This window comes from Sarcophilus harrisii, chromosome 3 (assembly GCF_902635505.1).
Source record: "Sarcophilus harrisii chromosome 3, mSarHar1.11, whole genome shotgun sequence".
NCBI lineage: Eukaryota > Metazoa > Chordata > Mammalia > Dasyuromorphia > Dasyuridae > Sarcophilus > Sarcophilus harrisii.
Window position 1 is genome coordinate 14,429,804 of NC_045428.1, and position 17,475 is coordinate 14,447,278.

General features: G+C 42.4%; 1 protein-coding gene across 1 annotated transcript; it reads right to left on the reverse strand.

Moving 5' to 3' along the window:
- Positions 1–271: 271 nt before the first annotated feature.
- On the reverse strand, positions 272–10,452 carry C3H3orf33 (chromosome 3 C3orf33 homolog). The gene is made up of 5 exons (XM_031957555.1): positions 9,668–10,452; positions 8,785–8,844; positions 6,388–6,535; positions 4,127–4,287; positions 272–934 (listed from the first exon to the last, which is right to left on the reverse strand). Exons 1-5 carry the CDS (start codon positions 10,025–10,027, stop codon positions 533–535), a joined length of 1,131 nt encoding a protein of 376 aa, XP_031813415.1. The 5' UTR covers positions 10,028–10,452; the 3' UTR covers positions 272–532.
- Between the last annotated feature and the right edge of the window lie 7,023 nt (positions 10,453–17,475).

Genomic DNA, 17,475 nt, shown 5'->3' on the forward strand with positions numbered 1-17,475 from the left:
GAAGTGATCTTCAAAAAACACAGGTTGGCCATGGCTCCTTAAGTAACATTTGAACCCAAGTCTCTCTCCCTTACGGGCTACATGGAGAAAGTAAGAGGCAGGTCTGGGGTGCATGAGGATAGGCATTTTTTCCCAATGACTCCAGATTTGTCAAAGCTGATTCCATTTTTAAATAAATAAAAGTATGTCTCAAATGCAATTATATAATGCCACTGAAAACAATTTTAGGGAAGTCTTTTCAAAATGACACCATGATTCTTGTACAACCTGAAACTTGGTAATTACACAATATTTTTTATTTCCATGAAAGCACATAAAAAGCATACTCACCACAATCTGTTTAAATTCCAATCTAAAATATACAAAAGTTATCTCTTTTTTTGAACATTCAAATCCCATTAGACTTCTTGTAAAGTCTAAAACTCTGATCGTTTGGGGCCTTCTCATCAATATTTCTCAAAGAAACATATATAACTTCACAGGTTCTCAGGTTATTTTCCAGTCATGTGATCTCTAGAAATCTTCCAATATTTCACCATTTTTTACCATGTTTCGCATGATTCAGAAACTCTCTGACCTTTAACATAAAATTGGAATTAGTTAGTCTCTCTTTATATTTTTTATATTGGCTCTTTAATACTTGAAATTGGGATTTTTGCTTGTTTAACTCCCATAATATTCTTCTATGGAAAGGATTGTCTCTGCTCCATATTTCTCTCCATGAACCTTTAAATTTGGCTATATAATTCTGTTTCTCAGTGTCTTCTTTCCAAATTCCTTCTCCTCTTCTTATGGCTTTTAGCTCTGCTCTCAGTAGTCTTTTGTGAACTGTCCAATATATCCTAGAGTTATGATCTAGCTGTTTGATAAGAACAGTTCTGCCGAGCCCTCTTCTCAAAATCTCTTCGTTCAAACTCACATTGAAATACAGACCCTTAAAAATGAAACAGAGAGTACACTCTATTTTATCATCATTTCTTCAAAGACCTTCCCCCCATGCTCCATCCCCAGCTGCAAGCATAAACATTCATAATCCACAGAGGGGTCCCTCAACAGCCTCAGGCCTGCAGGAAGAGGCAAAGAAGGAGCCAAGCCGAGCCCTGGAGCTCAGTGGTTGTCCCTTCTCCCTACACTTCCCAGCAACTCTCTCTGTATGAATGTTTTCTTTTTATAGGTAAGAGAATGGGGTCTAAAGGACTTATCCAAGTTTAAGAGTCTAGTAAGTGTTGAAAATAGGATCTCAAGCCAAAGTCTCTAAGCCTTCTTGAAGTGTCTCTTCAAGATATTGAAGTATGACTGAAATTACAAGACTTCAGTTCAAGTCTCAGCTCTTCAGCTTGCTACTTGAATGACTATGGGCAAATCATATCTTCCTTATTCTCTTCTCCAAAAAGGAGATCATACTATTTGGAATTATGTACAACTCAAATTTGTGGTGGGGAAAGTACACTTTATACACTGGAAAGTGCTGCATCAATATATGTAAAGGGTAGAACTCTTGGAGAAGTATACTTAAGGCTCAGTATGGTTGAGTTAGTCCTATAACAGGCGTTAAAACTCAGTGGAATTAATTGTTAAGACAATGGTTATCTAGTTCAGCACTGAGTTCTCAAGTTCCACATGATTGCCCTAGTGATACAATGATTGGTTTATACTCGGTATACTGTAATGATGTAATTGTAATAGAGTATATAAACTGGGACAAACTCAGCCAGAGTCAGACTTGAGAAGACAGAGGACTGGAGGCTGCAGCTCATGCTCTCCGACTCGAGACACACATTCCATCTTCATCAGCCTCATAGTGGCTCTCCTGCTTCCTCTACTGAGACCAAGGCCCATCTGAAGGGCCTCCAGAAAGCTAGCAGGGCCCCAGTCAAGGAGACAGACTGTGAAGGAGACAGTAAAGAATTTGGACTTTATCCCTAGATATTCTCGTGATGATTACTCAGCTGAAACGAAGGCTGGTCCAAAGACCTCCAGAAAGCTAACCAGAACATTACAAATATAAGCCATCCTTCCAAAACAGATGAGGTACCAAAGGAGAGCGTTCTATTGGCCAGAGTTGTGACCAGGAGCTTCTGGGGAGAGATGACGGGGTGCTTGACAAGATCCCGCTTCTTTGCAGAATTTGTGGTAGAGAAGAGGAGAGCTGGGGATTATTTGATGGGTGCCTTCAATTTTGGGAAAGTTGATTTCAAAGGGCTCAGAAGGAAATCAAGAAGGACCTCAGCTTCCAGTTCTCTAGAAAGTCCCCTCTGCAGGGAAGGGGAAGCTCTCTCCTCTAGAAAGCAAAAAAAGGTGAGGCTTGTTTACGAGGTCATGGAGCCAAAAAGCGGGCAGCTGAGATTCTTTAAAGACATTTGAAAAGAGAGAAAAGCAGTCGGGCACCAGAGCAAGGACAAACAAGTGGCCAGAGAAGGAAAACTGAACTGACAGGGGATGGCAAACAAACTATGGCACGTAAATGAAAAGCGCATTCAAATAGTCCAAGCAGCAATGCCTGGGAAGAATGCAGAAGGCCTGAATGAACTGAGGCAAAGTGAGGAAAGCAGGAAGGAGCGGAGCATACCATTCCAAGGTGTTCTTGGCCACCATCTTTGACTGAGGTACTGAAGGACTTCTTTCTTTGTCCTTAACCCCCATGGTGGCTATGACCGGCTCAAAGGCAGGCCCAAGAGAAGACGTTCACAGACACCTTGTAAGTGTCTGCAGGCCCCCTGGGGTCCACAGACAGGCCAGGCAAAGAAAAACTCCCTACCCCAAAGGGAAAGGGGCTGCTGTGGGTGACAGAGAGCTTCTCTTTATGCCGACCTTCTCTTGGGGAGGAGAGAGACAACGAGAGAACGTCACAGGCACAGACAGATTAGCCGGAGAACCGAGCCCTGGGCCTGGAATTGGGAAAGCCTGAATTCAAATCCTGCCCCAGATACTTCTTGGCTGTGGGACTGGGGCAGCCCTTTCACCTCCGTCTGCCTCAGTTTCCTCAATGGTAAAATGGGGATCATAATTGCTTTCCCTCCTGGGCTCGTTTTGAGGATCAACTGAGACAGTTTGTAAAATGCTCCCTAAAGTGGCGGGTACATGTGGGAACTAAGTAAGTCCGTTCCTCCTAGATGAGCCCTCTAACTGCTGCCAGCTCTCAGCTGGGGGTCTGCCCCGTACAACAGGAAAGCCAAAGGCCGACTAGCCACTGCTGTGTACTTTTCTGCCATGCTTACTATGAAACGACAGCTCTGCTCCACTGGAACTTATAAAATATGACAGCAGAACCAAACCTGGCTGGGCCATGATCTTCACTGGGGTGGGGGCATCCACAGAAAGCAGAGCCTGACAGGGCCGCGAGAAAGCCCGCCAGATGCACACCTGACCTTCAGGATCTCTTTCCTTTAAACAGAGTATCCTTTAGTGCATTCTGTGACGAGGACAGGAAAGCCAGTCACGTCATCTCTAAAATTCCATCTTTTAAAAGCCGTAAATATCTCTGGAGTAGCAGGCTTACCCAATGGACAGAGCACCGGCCCTGGAATCAGGGGGATCTGAGATCAGATCTGGCTTCAGACACTTAACACTTCCTAGCTGTGTGATCTCGGGCAAGTCACTTCACCCCATTCGCCTCAACAACAAAAAATAAATAAATAGATGGGGGGAGAATAATGTCAGCCTTTAGGAACTTCTATTTTCTCAAGTCTGTTTTTCAATTTGTCAGAGAAGTCAGGAACTTCTGGTGAGCACAGCCAAAGGCATGGGAACTCAGCAGGAGTGGAGGCTAGCCTGAAAGAGAGAGGAGGAGACCGAGGGGGAAGGGGGCACCGAGGGGAGGGATGATAAAAGATGAGGAGAGAGAGATGATAAAGAAGTGACTGGCTTTCAAAGGATATGGCTCAAAGGAGGATCTTCATAAGGACTTAACCTCTAGATCTTAAAGCTATTAAATGACATTCTTTAGTGGAATTTTTAAAAGTGCAGAGCTACCTTTTGGTTTTAGTTAACCAGTTTTCCCATCTCAGAATATCATCTTTAATTTATTTCAAAGTACATGATCATCCTCCAAATTACTAAGTACCCAAAATTTGGGGTACGCCTGAAAAATGTTAAGAGCCTGATTGGTTTTTCTCCCAGGACTTACCCTATTCATTAACAGGTAGCAAAGAAGTGATGAATTGTCCCTTGCCAGCAGCTGGAACCACAATGTTTCGAAAGGTTTTATCTCCTTTTTCAACCATAGGTGACCATCCTCGGTGAGGTCTACTCCAGCTATCTTTACAAGCAAAACTCCATATGGCTGCCCTAGATAGGAGAAGAGGGCCATTTTTTAAACCAGATTTTAACATAATGCAAATAATAATTTCCAAGTCTGTTTTGAAAAGTTACAAGGAACATTTATTTACTTCTTCACCTTAAATTTTCCTTTGGAAACAAGAAAGCGTGGTAACGGTTAAAATGACAAAGAAATATGTCAACGATATGTGGTATACAAATCCAGAGTTAGGCAATCTCTCTCTCAACAGATACCAGATATTTTGTCAATAGATTACACAAATGTTAACAAAAATTCTTAAATCTTTCATTTTTAGTAATTATAGACTTTGCAAAAAGTTTTCACTAATGATAAGTGTTTTCTTGGTGTCCTTAAATTCATGAGTTAGCTAAAAAAAAACAAAAAAAACAAATGATATAATATAAATTCTAGAAGGACTTTATACAAAAAGGAATAAGATTCAGACCAAGAACCAAAAGAAATATTAAAACCTCCCTATGTCTTTACTTGCTCTGAGAAGCTCTTGGTTTAGATGAGCAACTTCTTGAACAATAATCCAGGTGATTTTAACCATTCAAATACCAGGAGGTCTAAGCATATCACTAAAAAAAATTTCTCAACAAGAAATAACTGGTTCCCAATGTTAGAATCGTTTCAGAATTAGATATCTGTGCAGTCAATTCTTTTAAGTGACTATCAAAGGACAAAATTCAACATCAAATTACAGTGTGTGTGTGTGTTTATATGCTATTTTTCCCCTCCACAGCCAGAGCCCCCCACTTTCTTAGCTTCATATCCCTGTAGGTTCCAGCTCTTCTTCCCGTGTGCTTCTTGCCCTCATGATGCTGACTTTTAAGACCAGAAAGGCCTCCTTCTCTCATCCTTGATTTTCATCAACTCAAATCTTTCCCCCATTCCTTCAAAGTCAAGCTCATAAATGACCAACAGGATAATTTCAGAAAGGCCTGGAGAGACTTACACGAACTGATGCTGAGTGAAATGAGCAGGACCAGGAGATCATTATATACTTCAACAACAATACTATATGATGACCAGTTCTGATGGACCAGGCCATCCTCAGCAACGAGATCAACCAAATCATTTCCAATGGAGCAGTAATGAACTGAACCAGCTATGCCCAGAGAAAGAACTCTGGGAGATGACTAAAAACCATTACACTGAATTCCCAATCCCTATATTTATGCACACCTGCATTTTTGATTTCCTTCACAAGCTAATTGTACAATATTTCAGAGTCTGATTCTTTTTGTACAGCAAAATAACGTTTTGGTCATGTATACTTATTGTGTATCTAATTTATATTTTAATATATTTAACATCTACTGGTCATCCTGCCATCTAGGGGAGGGGATGGGGGGGTAAGAGGTGAAAAATTGGAACAAGAGGTTTGGCAATTGTTAATGCTGTAAAGTTACCCATGCATATATCCTGTAAATAAAAGGCTATTAAAAAAAAAAAAAAAGTCAAGCTCATATGGCACATCCTTCGTGAAGCCTTCCCTGAATCCCTAAGGTAAGACTTTTGCTGAGACTAGGAGAAAGCCAGGAAATCCAGGAAGCTAGAGCATTTTAGACCTAGGGGAGGACCAGGGGAATGGCCAGAGGAGGCAGGAAGATGGCAGTGTGGAAGACATGGGATACCCAAGAGGCCAGGGCCACTGAATCAGGAAATATATGGTGTGAGGGGACTGCAGAGGGAGGAGGGACCCAAGATATAGAGTCTTTGATATTTGGTCCTGGAGGTGACAGGGTTATTGGAATACACTGAGTAGAGGTGTGGAGGAGAAACTTGTTCAGACTTGAGATTTAGTCAGATTACTCAAACTGCTGAGAGAGGATGGAATGGGGTGGAGAGAGATAAGAGGTTGGAAGATCAACCAGAAGCTGCTGCAGCAATGCTCGATAAATGTACATGCTCAATAAATGTTTTCTTTCTCCTCTGTGATTGATCCAATGGGTAGAAGAGAAATAACTTTGATTTAAACATTTCCTAATGTTCTTAAGTAAAATCATGTCTATTTTTTCTTACTTTACCAAAAACACAGAATACTAGGGCCTCCCAATTGTTATTTATTTACATTTATTCATTATTTCTCCCCCTTTACTTACTTCTCCATGGTGAAATTAGAGGGATAGTAATGGGGATATGTTCCAATTCCAGCCCCATTTTAGTTATCCGGCGTAGTCGTCCTCGTAATCTAACGTTATTTTTTATAAATTCTACTGGAATATCTGAAGCATTTATAAATTTAGTTGTCTGTTGATATGTAGGAAAAAAGATATAACACAAAAAATTTGTTTTAGTATTTCTGCCATTAAAACAAAAATTTATTGAATCTTATACTTCTAGAAAAATAATTCAAAACATAATCCTCATTATCATTTCCATCCAATGTGTAATTTGTAACTTCAAAATACCCCAAACAATGTTTCTACTAAAGGAAAGGCACCAAGTCACAGATGAAAATGACAGTAGAGGGTAATGAGAGGGGAAATAAGGAAGGAACAACACAAAAAGGAATAAGAAAGGGTGGAGAGTCAGGAACACAAATGGAGCCAATCAGCCATGACCAGAACAGTACCACACATCCAAGAGCACTCTTGGATAAAGACAATGAACAAAGAGGGCTAGAGGACATAAGGGATCTTTGTTTTAATAAAATGGCAGCAAAATCTGCTACCTGATCCCTCTATTAGGACAGCTTTTTTTGTTTGTTTGTTTAATTTGGTAAACCTGAAAGCTTCAGGGCATAAAGTAGTTTTACACAGACTGCGTAATGAATGCAGAAATAGTTTTTTAGGGAAACATACTGAAAATAATTGTGAGGTCCAAAGAATTTCAAGATATGTTAAACAAATACATGCTTAAAGATTAATTTTGAGCAATTCATAAAGCAAAAGTGAAAACCACAGAAGTAACCCAGTTAAAAGAAAAAAAATGTCCTGTGAGATCAAAAAATCTGAGTTAAAATTTTTCTTAAGTATGCCCACCTGCTTGTACTTTTAAGGAAGAAAAGCTTTTTCGCTTTATAATTCCCAGGAAAAGGGAACATAAACACTGAGGTGAGAACTAATTCTGTAAAATACCAGCTAACTCCCTGGAGGGTCCTCAGGGTCAGCCAGAGTCAGGATGAATTGAAGTCTTTGGTCTTTAGAGGGAGAAGTGAAGGAGGAAGACAAGGTACCATGAGGCTTACCAAAGCTGTCTCCTGGATCCTGGAGTCCCAAGTCTCCAGTCTCTCTCCTCCTCGTCCTGCCACCAAGTGCTTCTCACTTCTCTCCCTCCGACCTCCAATCCTTGCCTAATTATCTCACTACTAAACATTCAGCAAACACCAATGGTGAGGAGAGCCACCATCCAAATATATGCTAATAGAGTCATTGTCTCACATCGAATAGGTAGCCTTAAGTGCTCTCTTGTGTGATTCAGTGTTTCAGCCCTCTACACTACTCCAAAGCACAAACACAAAACTGTGACTCACAGGAAGAAAACAATTTTTGAATTTCTTTTTCCTGGAGATTTTTAATAGTGGGAAGTAAGAGGATGAAATGAATGAAAATATTTCTCCCCCAAGTAACTGAGGTTAAGTGACTTGCCCAGGGTGACATAGGTAGGAAGTGTTAAGTGTCTGGGGCCAAATTTAAACTCAGTCCTCCTGAATTCAGGACTGGTGCTCTATTCACTACATCAACTAACTGCCCCTGAAAATAACTTTCAACTCCAGAAACATTAAAAAAATTTGATAGGGAACCAATAAATCATTAATAATCCTTCATGGTAGCAACAAGGTAATTCGCCACAGTAAAATTAATCATCTTTTTAAAAAGAATTGATACATTTGTTTAAGTGAATTTCTGCTAATGAGCCAGAAATCTCCACAGTGCTGGCAAAATCATTATCAAAGACCCTTCCGAGATATCGCGGGGAATCTGAAATGCAAATTTTCTAATAGCAACATTCTATTAGGCCAAACTTCTAAGATTCCTTCCAAGTATAAACGAGTCATTATAAAATGTGATACTCTTGTAAATATAATTTTCAATATTAAATATTCTTAAATGCTTGCAATAGAAGTAATGGCATGCTGCTGGAATTAAAACTGAGTTAACAATTCCAATGATCCTGTGATGCTGAGAGCCCTCTACACCCAGAGAGAGGACTGCGGGACCGAGTGTGGTTCACAACATAGCATTTTCATTCTTTTTGTTGTTTTTTTGCTTGCATTTTATTTTCTTTCCCATTATTTTTCCTTGTGCAACAAGATAACTGTAGAAATCCGCATATATTGAATTTAACATATATATTTAACATGTTTAACATATACTGGGTTACTTGCCATCTAGGGGAGGGGGGAAATTGGAACTAAAGGGTTAATGTTGAAAAATCATTCATACATGTTTGGAGAATAAAAAGCTTTATAAAAAATAATAAAACTGAGTTAACTGAGAATTTCTAAAACTGACTACGTGCTGCTTGGGCTAAAGGATTTTCGGAAGCTCACTTACCAATTTAATACTTCTTGCGAATAACATGAGCCCCACTACTGCCATTCCGGTACTGACGTTCTATAAAAAGCACACAGGGCAAGCCAGTCATTCTTCCCCGCTGGATTCACTGACTTTACTTGGAAGTCCCCTTTAGACTTTAGTCCCTCCCTCCCAGGAGCCTCTTCCTGGACCCACCCAGGTGGGTGCCCCGGGATCGCCCCTGGGCGTCCCTGCGGGCGCGCGCCCCCTTCTCTCCGTATCTTGGGAAGATATTGGGGTGACTTGCATTTGAAGCTATGCGGTGCCCCGCTAATGCAGCTTAGAGCCAGGCTTGGATGTTTAAAGGGCATCCGGATCATCCGCTCCGAGCCCAGACTTCCCAGCGGGGGGGGGTCCGAGCCCTCCCATCCCCCCTCCGTGGGTTACTCCTCCCCCCCTTGGAGAGGAGTCCGGGTTAGTTTCCTCCCGGCCACAGCCCTTCGGTCAAAAAGGAGACTGAAAGTGTAAGTGTTTCCCAACGGCATCATTTGGATTTAACACTTGTTTCGCTTTTTAAAACGAAGGGTGGGCCCCAAGCCCCGCCCCTCCGGTTCCTTACAGCCGGGGCGGGACCCGGACCCAGGGGCTGGAAGCTCCCACGCCCTGGGCCCGCCTTCGCCCGAGAGCCCGGACCCCGCACCTGCCTAGGTAGCGATGGGGGAGGGCGGGGGAGCGGGGGAGGATGAGGGAGGGCGGGGGAGGATGGGGGAGGGCGGGGGAGGGGCCTCTCCCAGACCGAGGCTCCCCGACTCCGCCCCGTCAGGGCCCGCGCTCCCCTCCCCCACCATGCCTGGGAGAAACGATCCCGTTACACAAGGGGAGACTGACGCTCCCTTCCCCCTCCCCGCGGGGCCGCGGGTACCCGGATGAGGCAGAGGTTGTCGTCGGCCCACTGCGACAAGGTGGCCACCACGTTGAAGTCGGTCACCACGCCGGCCTCGGCGGGCTCCGGGGACAGGCTCTCCATCTCGATGCGGGAGGAGCCCGGGCCCTCCAGCGCTTCCGTCGGGGGGGTGGGCGAGTTCTCGGGAGACGGCCCGGCCCGGGACGAGGGCTGGTTCTCTGACTGTAACTGGGAGCGGGGTGGGATCGGGCGCTGGGAGGGCACCGTCCGGGACAACATGTTGCTCATCGGCAAATAGTCGAGCGACGGCTCCGGGGGCTGCTCCAGGGCGTCCGGCGGCAGCCAATACTCGCTCTCCTCCTCCTCCTCCTCCTCCATCGCAAGAGTGGAGGCACAGGTGCTCGGCCGGGGCTCGCCGAGCGGGGACGGTCTGCGCCTGCGCCTGCGCCGCCGCCTGTCAACCGAGGCCGGTCTGCGCCTGCGCCGCTACTAGTTAGTTAGCCTACCGAGACGGATCTGAGCGGCGGATTCGGGAGCGGCCTGCCGAGGGAGGCCGGCCTGCGCCTGCGCCTGCGCCTGCGCCGCTGCTTCCCGAGGCCGCCGCTTCCCGAGGCTCCCGTACTCACAGTCAGCCTAGCCGGACCCGTCCGTGATTCCGCCTCCCCTATTGCTTTCTCGAGGCCGAGCAAACGGCGGGCAGTGAGAGGAGGCGCCGGCAGCCTGTGGCCCAGCAAGCACCTGGCGCGGCCAACCGCCGGCTGGCGGCCCGGCCCCTCTGCCCTCATTCCCCGGCCGCGCGCGCGGGCCTTGTTACGTACTTCGCTACGCAAGTGGCCTCGAAGGCGGCCGGGCCACGCGCCGAAAGGGCGACGTCCCCGAGCCCCCCGGCCCACACGGGCGGCCCTTGGTCCCCGGTTCTAGGATCCGGGCCCCACGCTTGCCTTTCTTCTCAGAAGAATGACGGGAAGCCCATCCCGGTGCCCGTGAAGGACCCGGCCGGGCGTTGCCTTGGAGGCACTGGAGAGAGCCGGCGACCTGGCAGGCATCGGCACCGATGCTGCTCCTCCGCGCTGCCGTAGCCCCCGGGAGCCGGCCTTCCTCCTCTTCCCCTCGCCCTTCTCTGGGTCCGTGCTGCCTCTCAGGTCCCCGAGTGACCCCTGGCCAGTGGCGGCGGGGCTGGACGCGCCCTCGCGGCCCCAGGGTAGGCCGCTTGGTGCAGGTGGGGAGGACGCGATGGAGCCCGCGGCCCCAGAGGAGGCCTGGTGCCTGTAAGAGAGCTCCCGGCCACCTCGAGGGTCCGAAGGAGGAAGAGGAGGGGAGGGCCCCGGCTTGGGAGGGACGCTGGTGTAGCGGCTGCAGCAGAGTCCCAGTCACCCCCTTTGGTCTCCACCGATGAGCTGCCGGGGACCGCTTCCTTTCTGTCCTATGGCGCCGAGACTGATTGCGTCCGTCCCGGAGGCGAGTTCCAGGGACGGTTCCGGGGTGTTCGTGATGGCCCAGGAAAGGAAGAGGTGGCGGGGCTTTAACTGCAGTGTTCTTGGGGCCGGCTAATTGTACCCCAAGAGCCGTACTCTCCCTTGTAGATTGTTTGACTTAAGACAAGGAACTCTTAACTTATTATTTGTGGATCTTGTACCCTCTTGGATGGCCAGTGAAAGTGTATAAGGGTGACTGTCTTGTGTAGAACCAAAGTTCGGCTCCTTCCGAGTTGCTGCTCCGGTCACTTTTACACACTTAGGTCAGTACCAGACACACAGTAGGAGCTTAATAAATGCTTGTTTATGAATGACTCGGGTGTGGCCACAACATGGGCTTATCTTATTATCCACCTTTTGTACTTATCTTTTTTTAATGGTGCTTTTATTTTCGAAACACAAACAGTGATAGTTTTCAACATTTACTCTTGTATAAAAAAAAAAACAAACCTGTGTTCCAAATTTTTCTTCCTCACTCCCCCTTTCCCTTAGACAGTGATTCTGTACAGGTTAAACATGTCATTCTGCTATACATATTCCCCCACTTAACACAATTATCGTCATCTCATCTCATCAAGATGAGGAAGAAAACAGAGCAGCAAACAACAAAAAAGTGAAGATGTCATTTTGTGATCTACAGTTCCATACTCTTCTCTCTGGGTGTAGATGGTTCTCTCCATCACAAGACTATTGGAACTGGTCTGAATCGTCTCATTGTTGAAAAGAGCCACATCCATCAGAATTGATCATTGTATTATCTTGTTGCCATTGTAGATTTTTTTTTTAAGAACCTAATTTAGTTAGTGAGTATCCTATGTATCCATATATTAATCTCTTCAAAATTTTCTTCTATAATAGTCAAAATTTCATTCTTGAACATTTTCCACCCATCTTGGATTGGACTTCCCCAAAGAATTTTTTAGTCCATGGGATTTTAACAATCTTTCCTCTGAATCCTTTGAACTGCTTTTCCCAAAAGCTAGGATTCATGTTAGACTATGTCCGGCTTTCCTCATGTTAACAAATTCTAGAATTACTAGAGAATTGTCCATTATTCCCAAGATTCCTACTACATTCCTACCCCCAGCATAAAATGTACCATCCAGAAAATTTTAATTTCATCCAGAAATATTTTTGAGGTAGTTGGGCTAATGAGACCATGGCTAATTCTGTACAAATTTATGTCCTTCAATTGCTGTTAAATTTTGATATAATAGTGCTCATAATCTTCTATCCTTCCAGAATGTTTTGCCAATGATGTATAGTCTTAAGCAGTCTCCCCCCCCCCCCCCCCAAGTTCCTTTGCCCAAGATGATGAGATCCATCATTATAACAAAGGATGGTTTCTAGGCTCCTCTATCTCACTGTTGTACATCAGTTAAAATTCTTTAAGAGGAAATTCTATATCTTTTTCTATTCTCCTCTCCAACCCCCCCCCCCACACACACACACAAAACATCTCATTTAAACAAGTTGGGGAATTTATGTAATAGCATTTGTCTTCTTAGCTTTACCCTCATTTAGTATGATTTCAACTGCTTGAATCAGGTTGCTATCTGATCACACATGAGTTAGAAAAGATTCCCATATCAGTAATCTGTCAAGATTGTGTCTTCCATTTTTTAAAATGTTGTTTGATTCTTCTTGAAGCAAGCATTTATGATGTTCAGATGTTAAGACTTTGGAGTCAGTCAACAGGTTTTAGCTTTCATTTCTTGATCCTGAATCATATCATCCCAGTTTTGGCCATCCTCCTCCATAGATAGTAAGACTATAAACTAATATATAAAATCAAGTCAAATTTTAAAAAAGAGTTACCAACTTGGAGAACAAATATATTCACAGAATTTCTTTTACCCTTCATCAGAGCTATATAAGTAGATAGGCTGAAGTAATCTTTAAGGATGGTTTGTGTACTTAAGTTCACAATGAGCACTGCAAGGCCAGATTGCCAACTAGCTGGCCTGTGAAACTGCAGTAGTTCAATTCCCTCTGAGATGATCGAATGAGTGAATTTTCTATTTAGCTGCAGCATTTTGTCTTCATTTATGATGTTACCATTTTGATTGTTAGACTGTATCATGTCCTAGTGTTTACAAACTCTTGTGGTGGGGACAGAGCACTGGACTAGGGAGTCTGCAATTCTGAGGTTCTAATCCTCCAGTGGATATTTTGGGCATCCTAGGAAAATCCCCTTCACCTTTCTGAACCTCAATTTCCTTATCTGTAAGTGGTGGTATGAATGACAGCCTTTTCCCAGGGCTGGGGGGAGGATCAGATGAACTGGGGATGTTCAGCAGTTTGCAAATGCTGTAGAACTGTGAGCTATGGTGATATTGCCTAAAGTGCCAACATCTTTCTCCATTATGCCACTTTGTACAGTAAAGGTTTGATCGTTTCAAATAGTGAGATGCTAGGATTTGTTTTCCCAGAGGCTTATGGTAATGGCGCTCAGCTCCTTTTAAAATTTATTTGCACAATTTCCTTTTCCTTCAGGGCATTGATCTATCAAATTAACAATCTGACATCAAGGAATTTATCTACTCCTGGAATTAATTGGTATAAAATCTTATGACTCATGACTAATATCTGAAACTCTAAAATATCTATTAGCTCTTCAAATAGGATAGCTATTAAAATGATGTATTTGGATTTTTTCAATTTAAAAGTAAGTTTAGATTATCCAGTCTGTTTCATATTTATCTGCGCACTATATTTCCATAATTCACAAGTCTAAAAATAGAATACTCATACTCATACTCATCTCCAGTGCTGTTCTTTTCATGAATATATAATCTAGAACATAATAAGTAGATAGTACTTGATGACTTGTGGCCACAACTCATCCCTTTGTGACCAATTTTGTTATTGTTATTGAATACTTTCAATCAATCATGTCCAACTCATCGTGACTTAATTTGAGTTTTGGAGGACAAAAATATTGGAGTGCTTTGCCATTTCCTTCTCCAGTTCATTTTACAATTGAGGAAACTGAGGCAGATAGGGTGAAGTGATTTGTCCAGGCTCATACAGTTAAATATCTGAAGCTGGATTTGAATTCAGGTCTTCCTAATTCCAGGCCTGGCACTCCCACCTACTGTGCTAACAGCTACCATTAATGAGAACTAATTAAATGTAGGGGCTAATCCACTACATTGTACTTGATTTTAAGGTTGGGTCCCCAAAGAATGGCTGGCCACCTCAGGTTTCAGAACTAGCTTGTGGAGCCATCCTTTAAAAAAATTTTTTTTTTTGTTGAACAATATCAACAGATACAAGCACATTCATAAAGAAAAAAAATTGATTATGGTACATGAAAGCACAGATGTCTAGTGTGTACATTTTTCTTTAACCTCAATACATTAGTTTCAAAACTCTCTTGATAGTCTGTGTCTCCTGAATTTTCCTTTTTGTGCACTGGGGTCACTATTCTAAAACTTTAATTCACAAACCCCTCTTGTTGTACTGCCTTATTACAATTAGTCGATATGCTTGACTCTTAGCAAAGGCATTTATTAGGATAAAAAGACTAACTACTGAACTTGCCCTTTCCTAAAAGCTGTATGTATGTATATGTATACTCTACCACAAAAACACTTAGCACTTTTGCAAAGAGGGTAAATTTAGAATAAGCATGTACCAAGACACATCACAAAACTAGAAAGCCTGCAAGTTCTTTTTTCTTCTAGTCTTCTGTGGACCAGAAAACTAAGTCTCTCTTTAATCTAGTTCATCCCTTCTCTGCTACCAGTTTATATATGGGGGCGAGGAGCCTATATTTTGAGAAATTGTAGACAAAAACTATTCAGATATATTAAAATTAGAAGGCAAAGTGAAGACAGAATTCATCTATAGCTTCCTGAAAGAAACTTCAAAAAGGAAAAGTTCTAGGATTTTCATAGCCCAAAACTTAACACCCCCACAAAAAATTCTATGAACATCCAGAATGATTGATATAGTCCTAGTTCCAAAGAATGAGGACAAGAAAAGATCTTGATTCCGATCTGGATATTCTGAAAGGTAAAGAAATTAGGAATAATTTACCATGCAAAGAAGAGTACCATCCAAGGGGAAGAGAAATGGATTTTTAAAGGAATGGTTAATTTTTGAGCATTTTTGGGAAGAAAGACTATAATTGAGTGGAAACTTTGAATTAAAAACACCAAACCCAAGAAAATTTAGAATTTAAGTAATTGAAAGTAATATGAAATCGTGGGCTCTTTTTGGAGTGGCAATGAATTGGAAATTGAGTAGATGCCCACCAATTGGGAAATGGCTGAATAACTTACGGCATATGAATATAATGGAATATTTATTGTTCTATAAGAAATGATGAGCAAGCTGGTTTCAGAAAAGCCTGGAAAGACTGACATGAACTGATGCTGGAGTAGAACCAAGAGAACACTATATACAGCAAGATTATGTGCTGATCGCCTCTAATGGACTTGGCTCTCTCTTCACCAATAGGTGATTTGGGCCAAATAGGCCAAATCTGGTGGAGAGAGTGTCATCTGCCCCAGAAAGAGGCCTATGGGGACTGAATATGGATCACAACACAGTATTTTCATCTTTTTCTTTTCCTTCTCATGGTTTTTCTCCTTTTGGTCAGATCGTGACAATGTGTTTAAAGGAATTGTACGTATTTAACCTATATCAAATTACTTGCTCTCTTGGAAAGGGGAAGGGAAGGAGAAAAACTTGAAACAAAAAATCTTACAAAAATGAATGTTTTAAACTATATTTACATATATTTGGGAAAATACTATTGAATTTTTTTTTAACGTGCTAACTTTTAGAAATAGGTGTCCTTATTTAGCTCTCTTAAACACTTTTCTAAAAGAAAAAAAGGAAAGTTCTGTTCTTAGAAGCTGAAGATGGAAAAGGGGGGAAAAGAAGAAAGGGGTTGGCTTTGCTATTTCTCATTACATGGAAGGGAAGTTTGAGTAGCAGTAGAACCCACTCTTATGTAAAGTAGACAAAAGAGGGTTGAATACATATAAGCACCAAGAGTTTGGTGGAGACAGAGGTGTAGTGTTAATTTGATTCTCTGGGGAAAAAGTATGCATTATGTATGACACACTAAATTGCATCTGTAATTTTTTACTTTTCTAAGTTTAAATAACAAAATCAAACTCTGATTTGTAGCATCTGTCAATTGAGTGTAAAAATTTAACAATCCATTCTGAGCCAATTTGAGTTGGCTCCATCACACCACTGTCAAAATCAGATTTCACCAGGAAATCATCAGGGATTGGGAAAGGAAGGTTAAGGACAAAGATAAATATTAGTGATTAGCTATTAAGAAAACAATTCCCAAATACTGAAGAAGTTTGACAAGCAAAGGGATGTGGGGAGAAGTAGAATCTAAGGGATTGGCTTTTACATAAAAGGGGAATGGCTGAACAAATTATATGATTTTAAGGGCCCAGGAAATCTTTAGATTTGAACTTGGTGGCCCAGATGTCACGGAGGAAGGGAGCCTCTGCTCTACTTGGTACTCAGCACACCCTCTACCTTCCCTTCCAGCTTCCATTTAAGTGTTATCTTCCCCTTTTGAATGTAAGCCCCTTGGAGGCAGGGACAGTCTTGCTTGTATTTGTAATCTCAACCCCCAGTAACATAGTGCAGTATAGGAAACATTCATCATTTCTTTACTGAGTTAATAATGACCATAAAAAGTACAATAGAGAAAATGGTATATAGTCCTACTCTCCCAATGTATTATATTCTAATAACTACTACATATATTGAATAAATTCTTTATTTTAATAGAAACATATGAAAAGTGCTATTTCAGCAAAAGAAACAGGAAAACAACCCAAAACATGTTACCAAAATATTTGAATTCTAATACAGGTAATTTGTGCAATGTCCCCCACAGAAACCACTATCAGATAAAACATCAACTACTGCCTTATCTCTTTATTACTAAAAATTTCTGCCTCCCCACAACCAACCTGGGATACTTAAAAGCTTTATTTTTCTTTAAATCAATCATCTCCTACCCCCCCCCCAAATTTTCAAAATATGCTCCTTTGAGCATTTAAAAAATTAAGTCTTTAAAAGGCTCTATAGCCACTAAAGTGTATAAAAATATAAAATGCAACACTTTTTATGATAGCAAAAAGCTGGAAAACATAATTGTCCACTGATTGAGGAATAGCTAGCCAAAATGTAGTACATCAATGTAATTTGATATTATTGTGCTGCAAGAAATAACAAGCACGATGAATACAGGGTAATGTGGACAGACTTACGTGAACTGATGCCAAGTTGAGCAAGCAGAGCCAAGAAAACAACACACCCATGTTAAATGGAAAGAATAACAACTTGTAACAACACAAATGAACT

Bases quoted from the DNA above. Each gene is read 5' to 3' on its own strand.
- C3H3orf33 (XM_031957555.1), bottom strand. From the start codon at position 10,027: ATGGAGGAGGAGGAGGAGGAGGAGAGCGAGTATTGGCTGCCGCCGGAC. The intron at 6,536-8,784 runs GTAAGTGAGCTT...ACATATCAACAG, and splicing joins TCGCAAGAAGTATTAAATTG to ACAACTAAATTTATAAATGC. The intron at 935-4,126 runs GTAAGTCCTGGG...TTCATTTTTAAG, and splicing joins GCTACCTGTTAATGAATAGG to GGTCTGTATTTCAATGTGAG.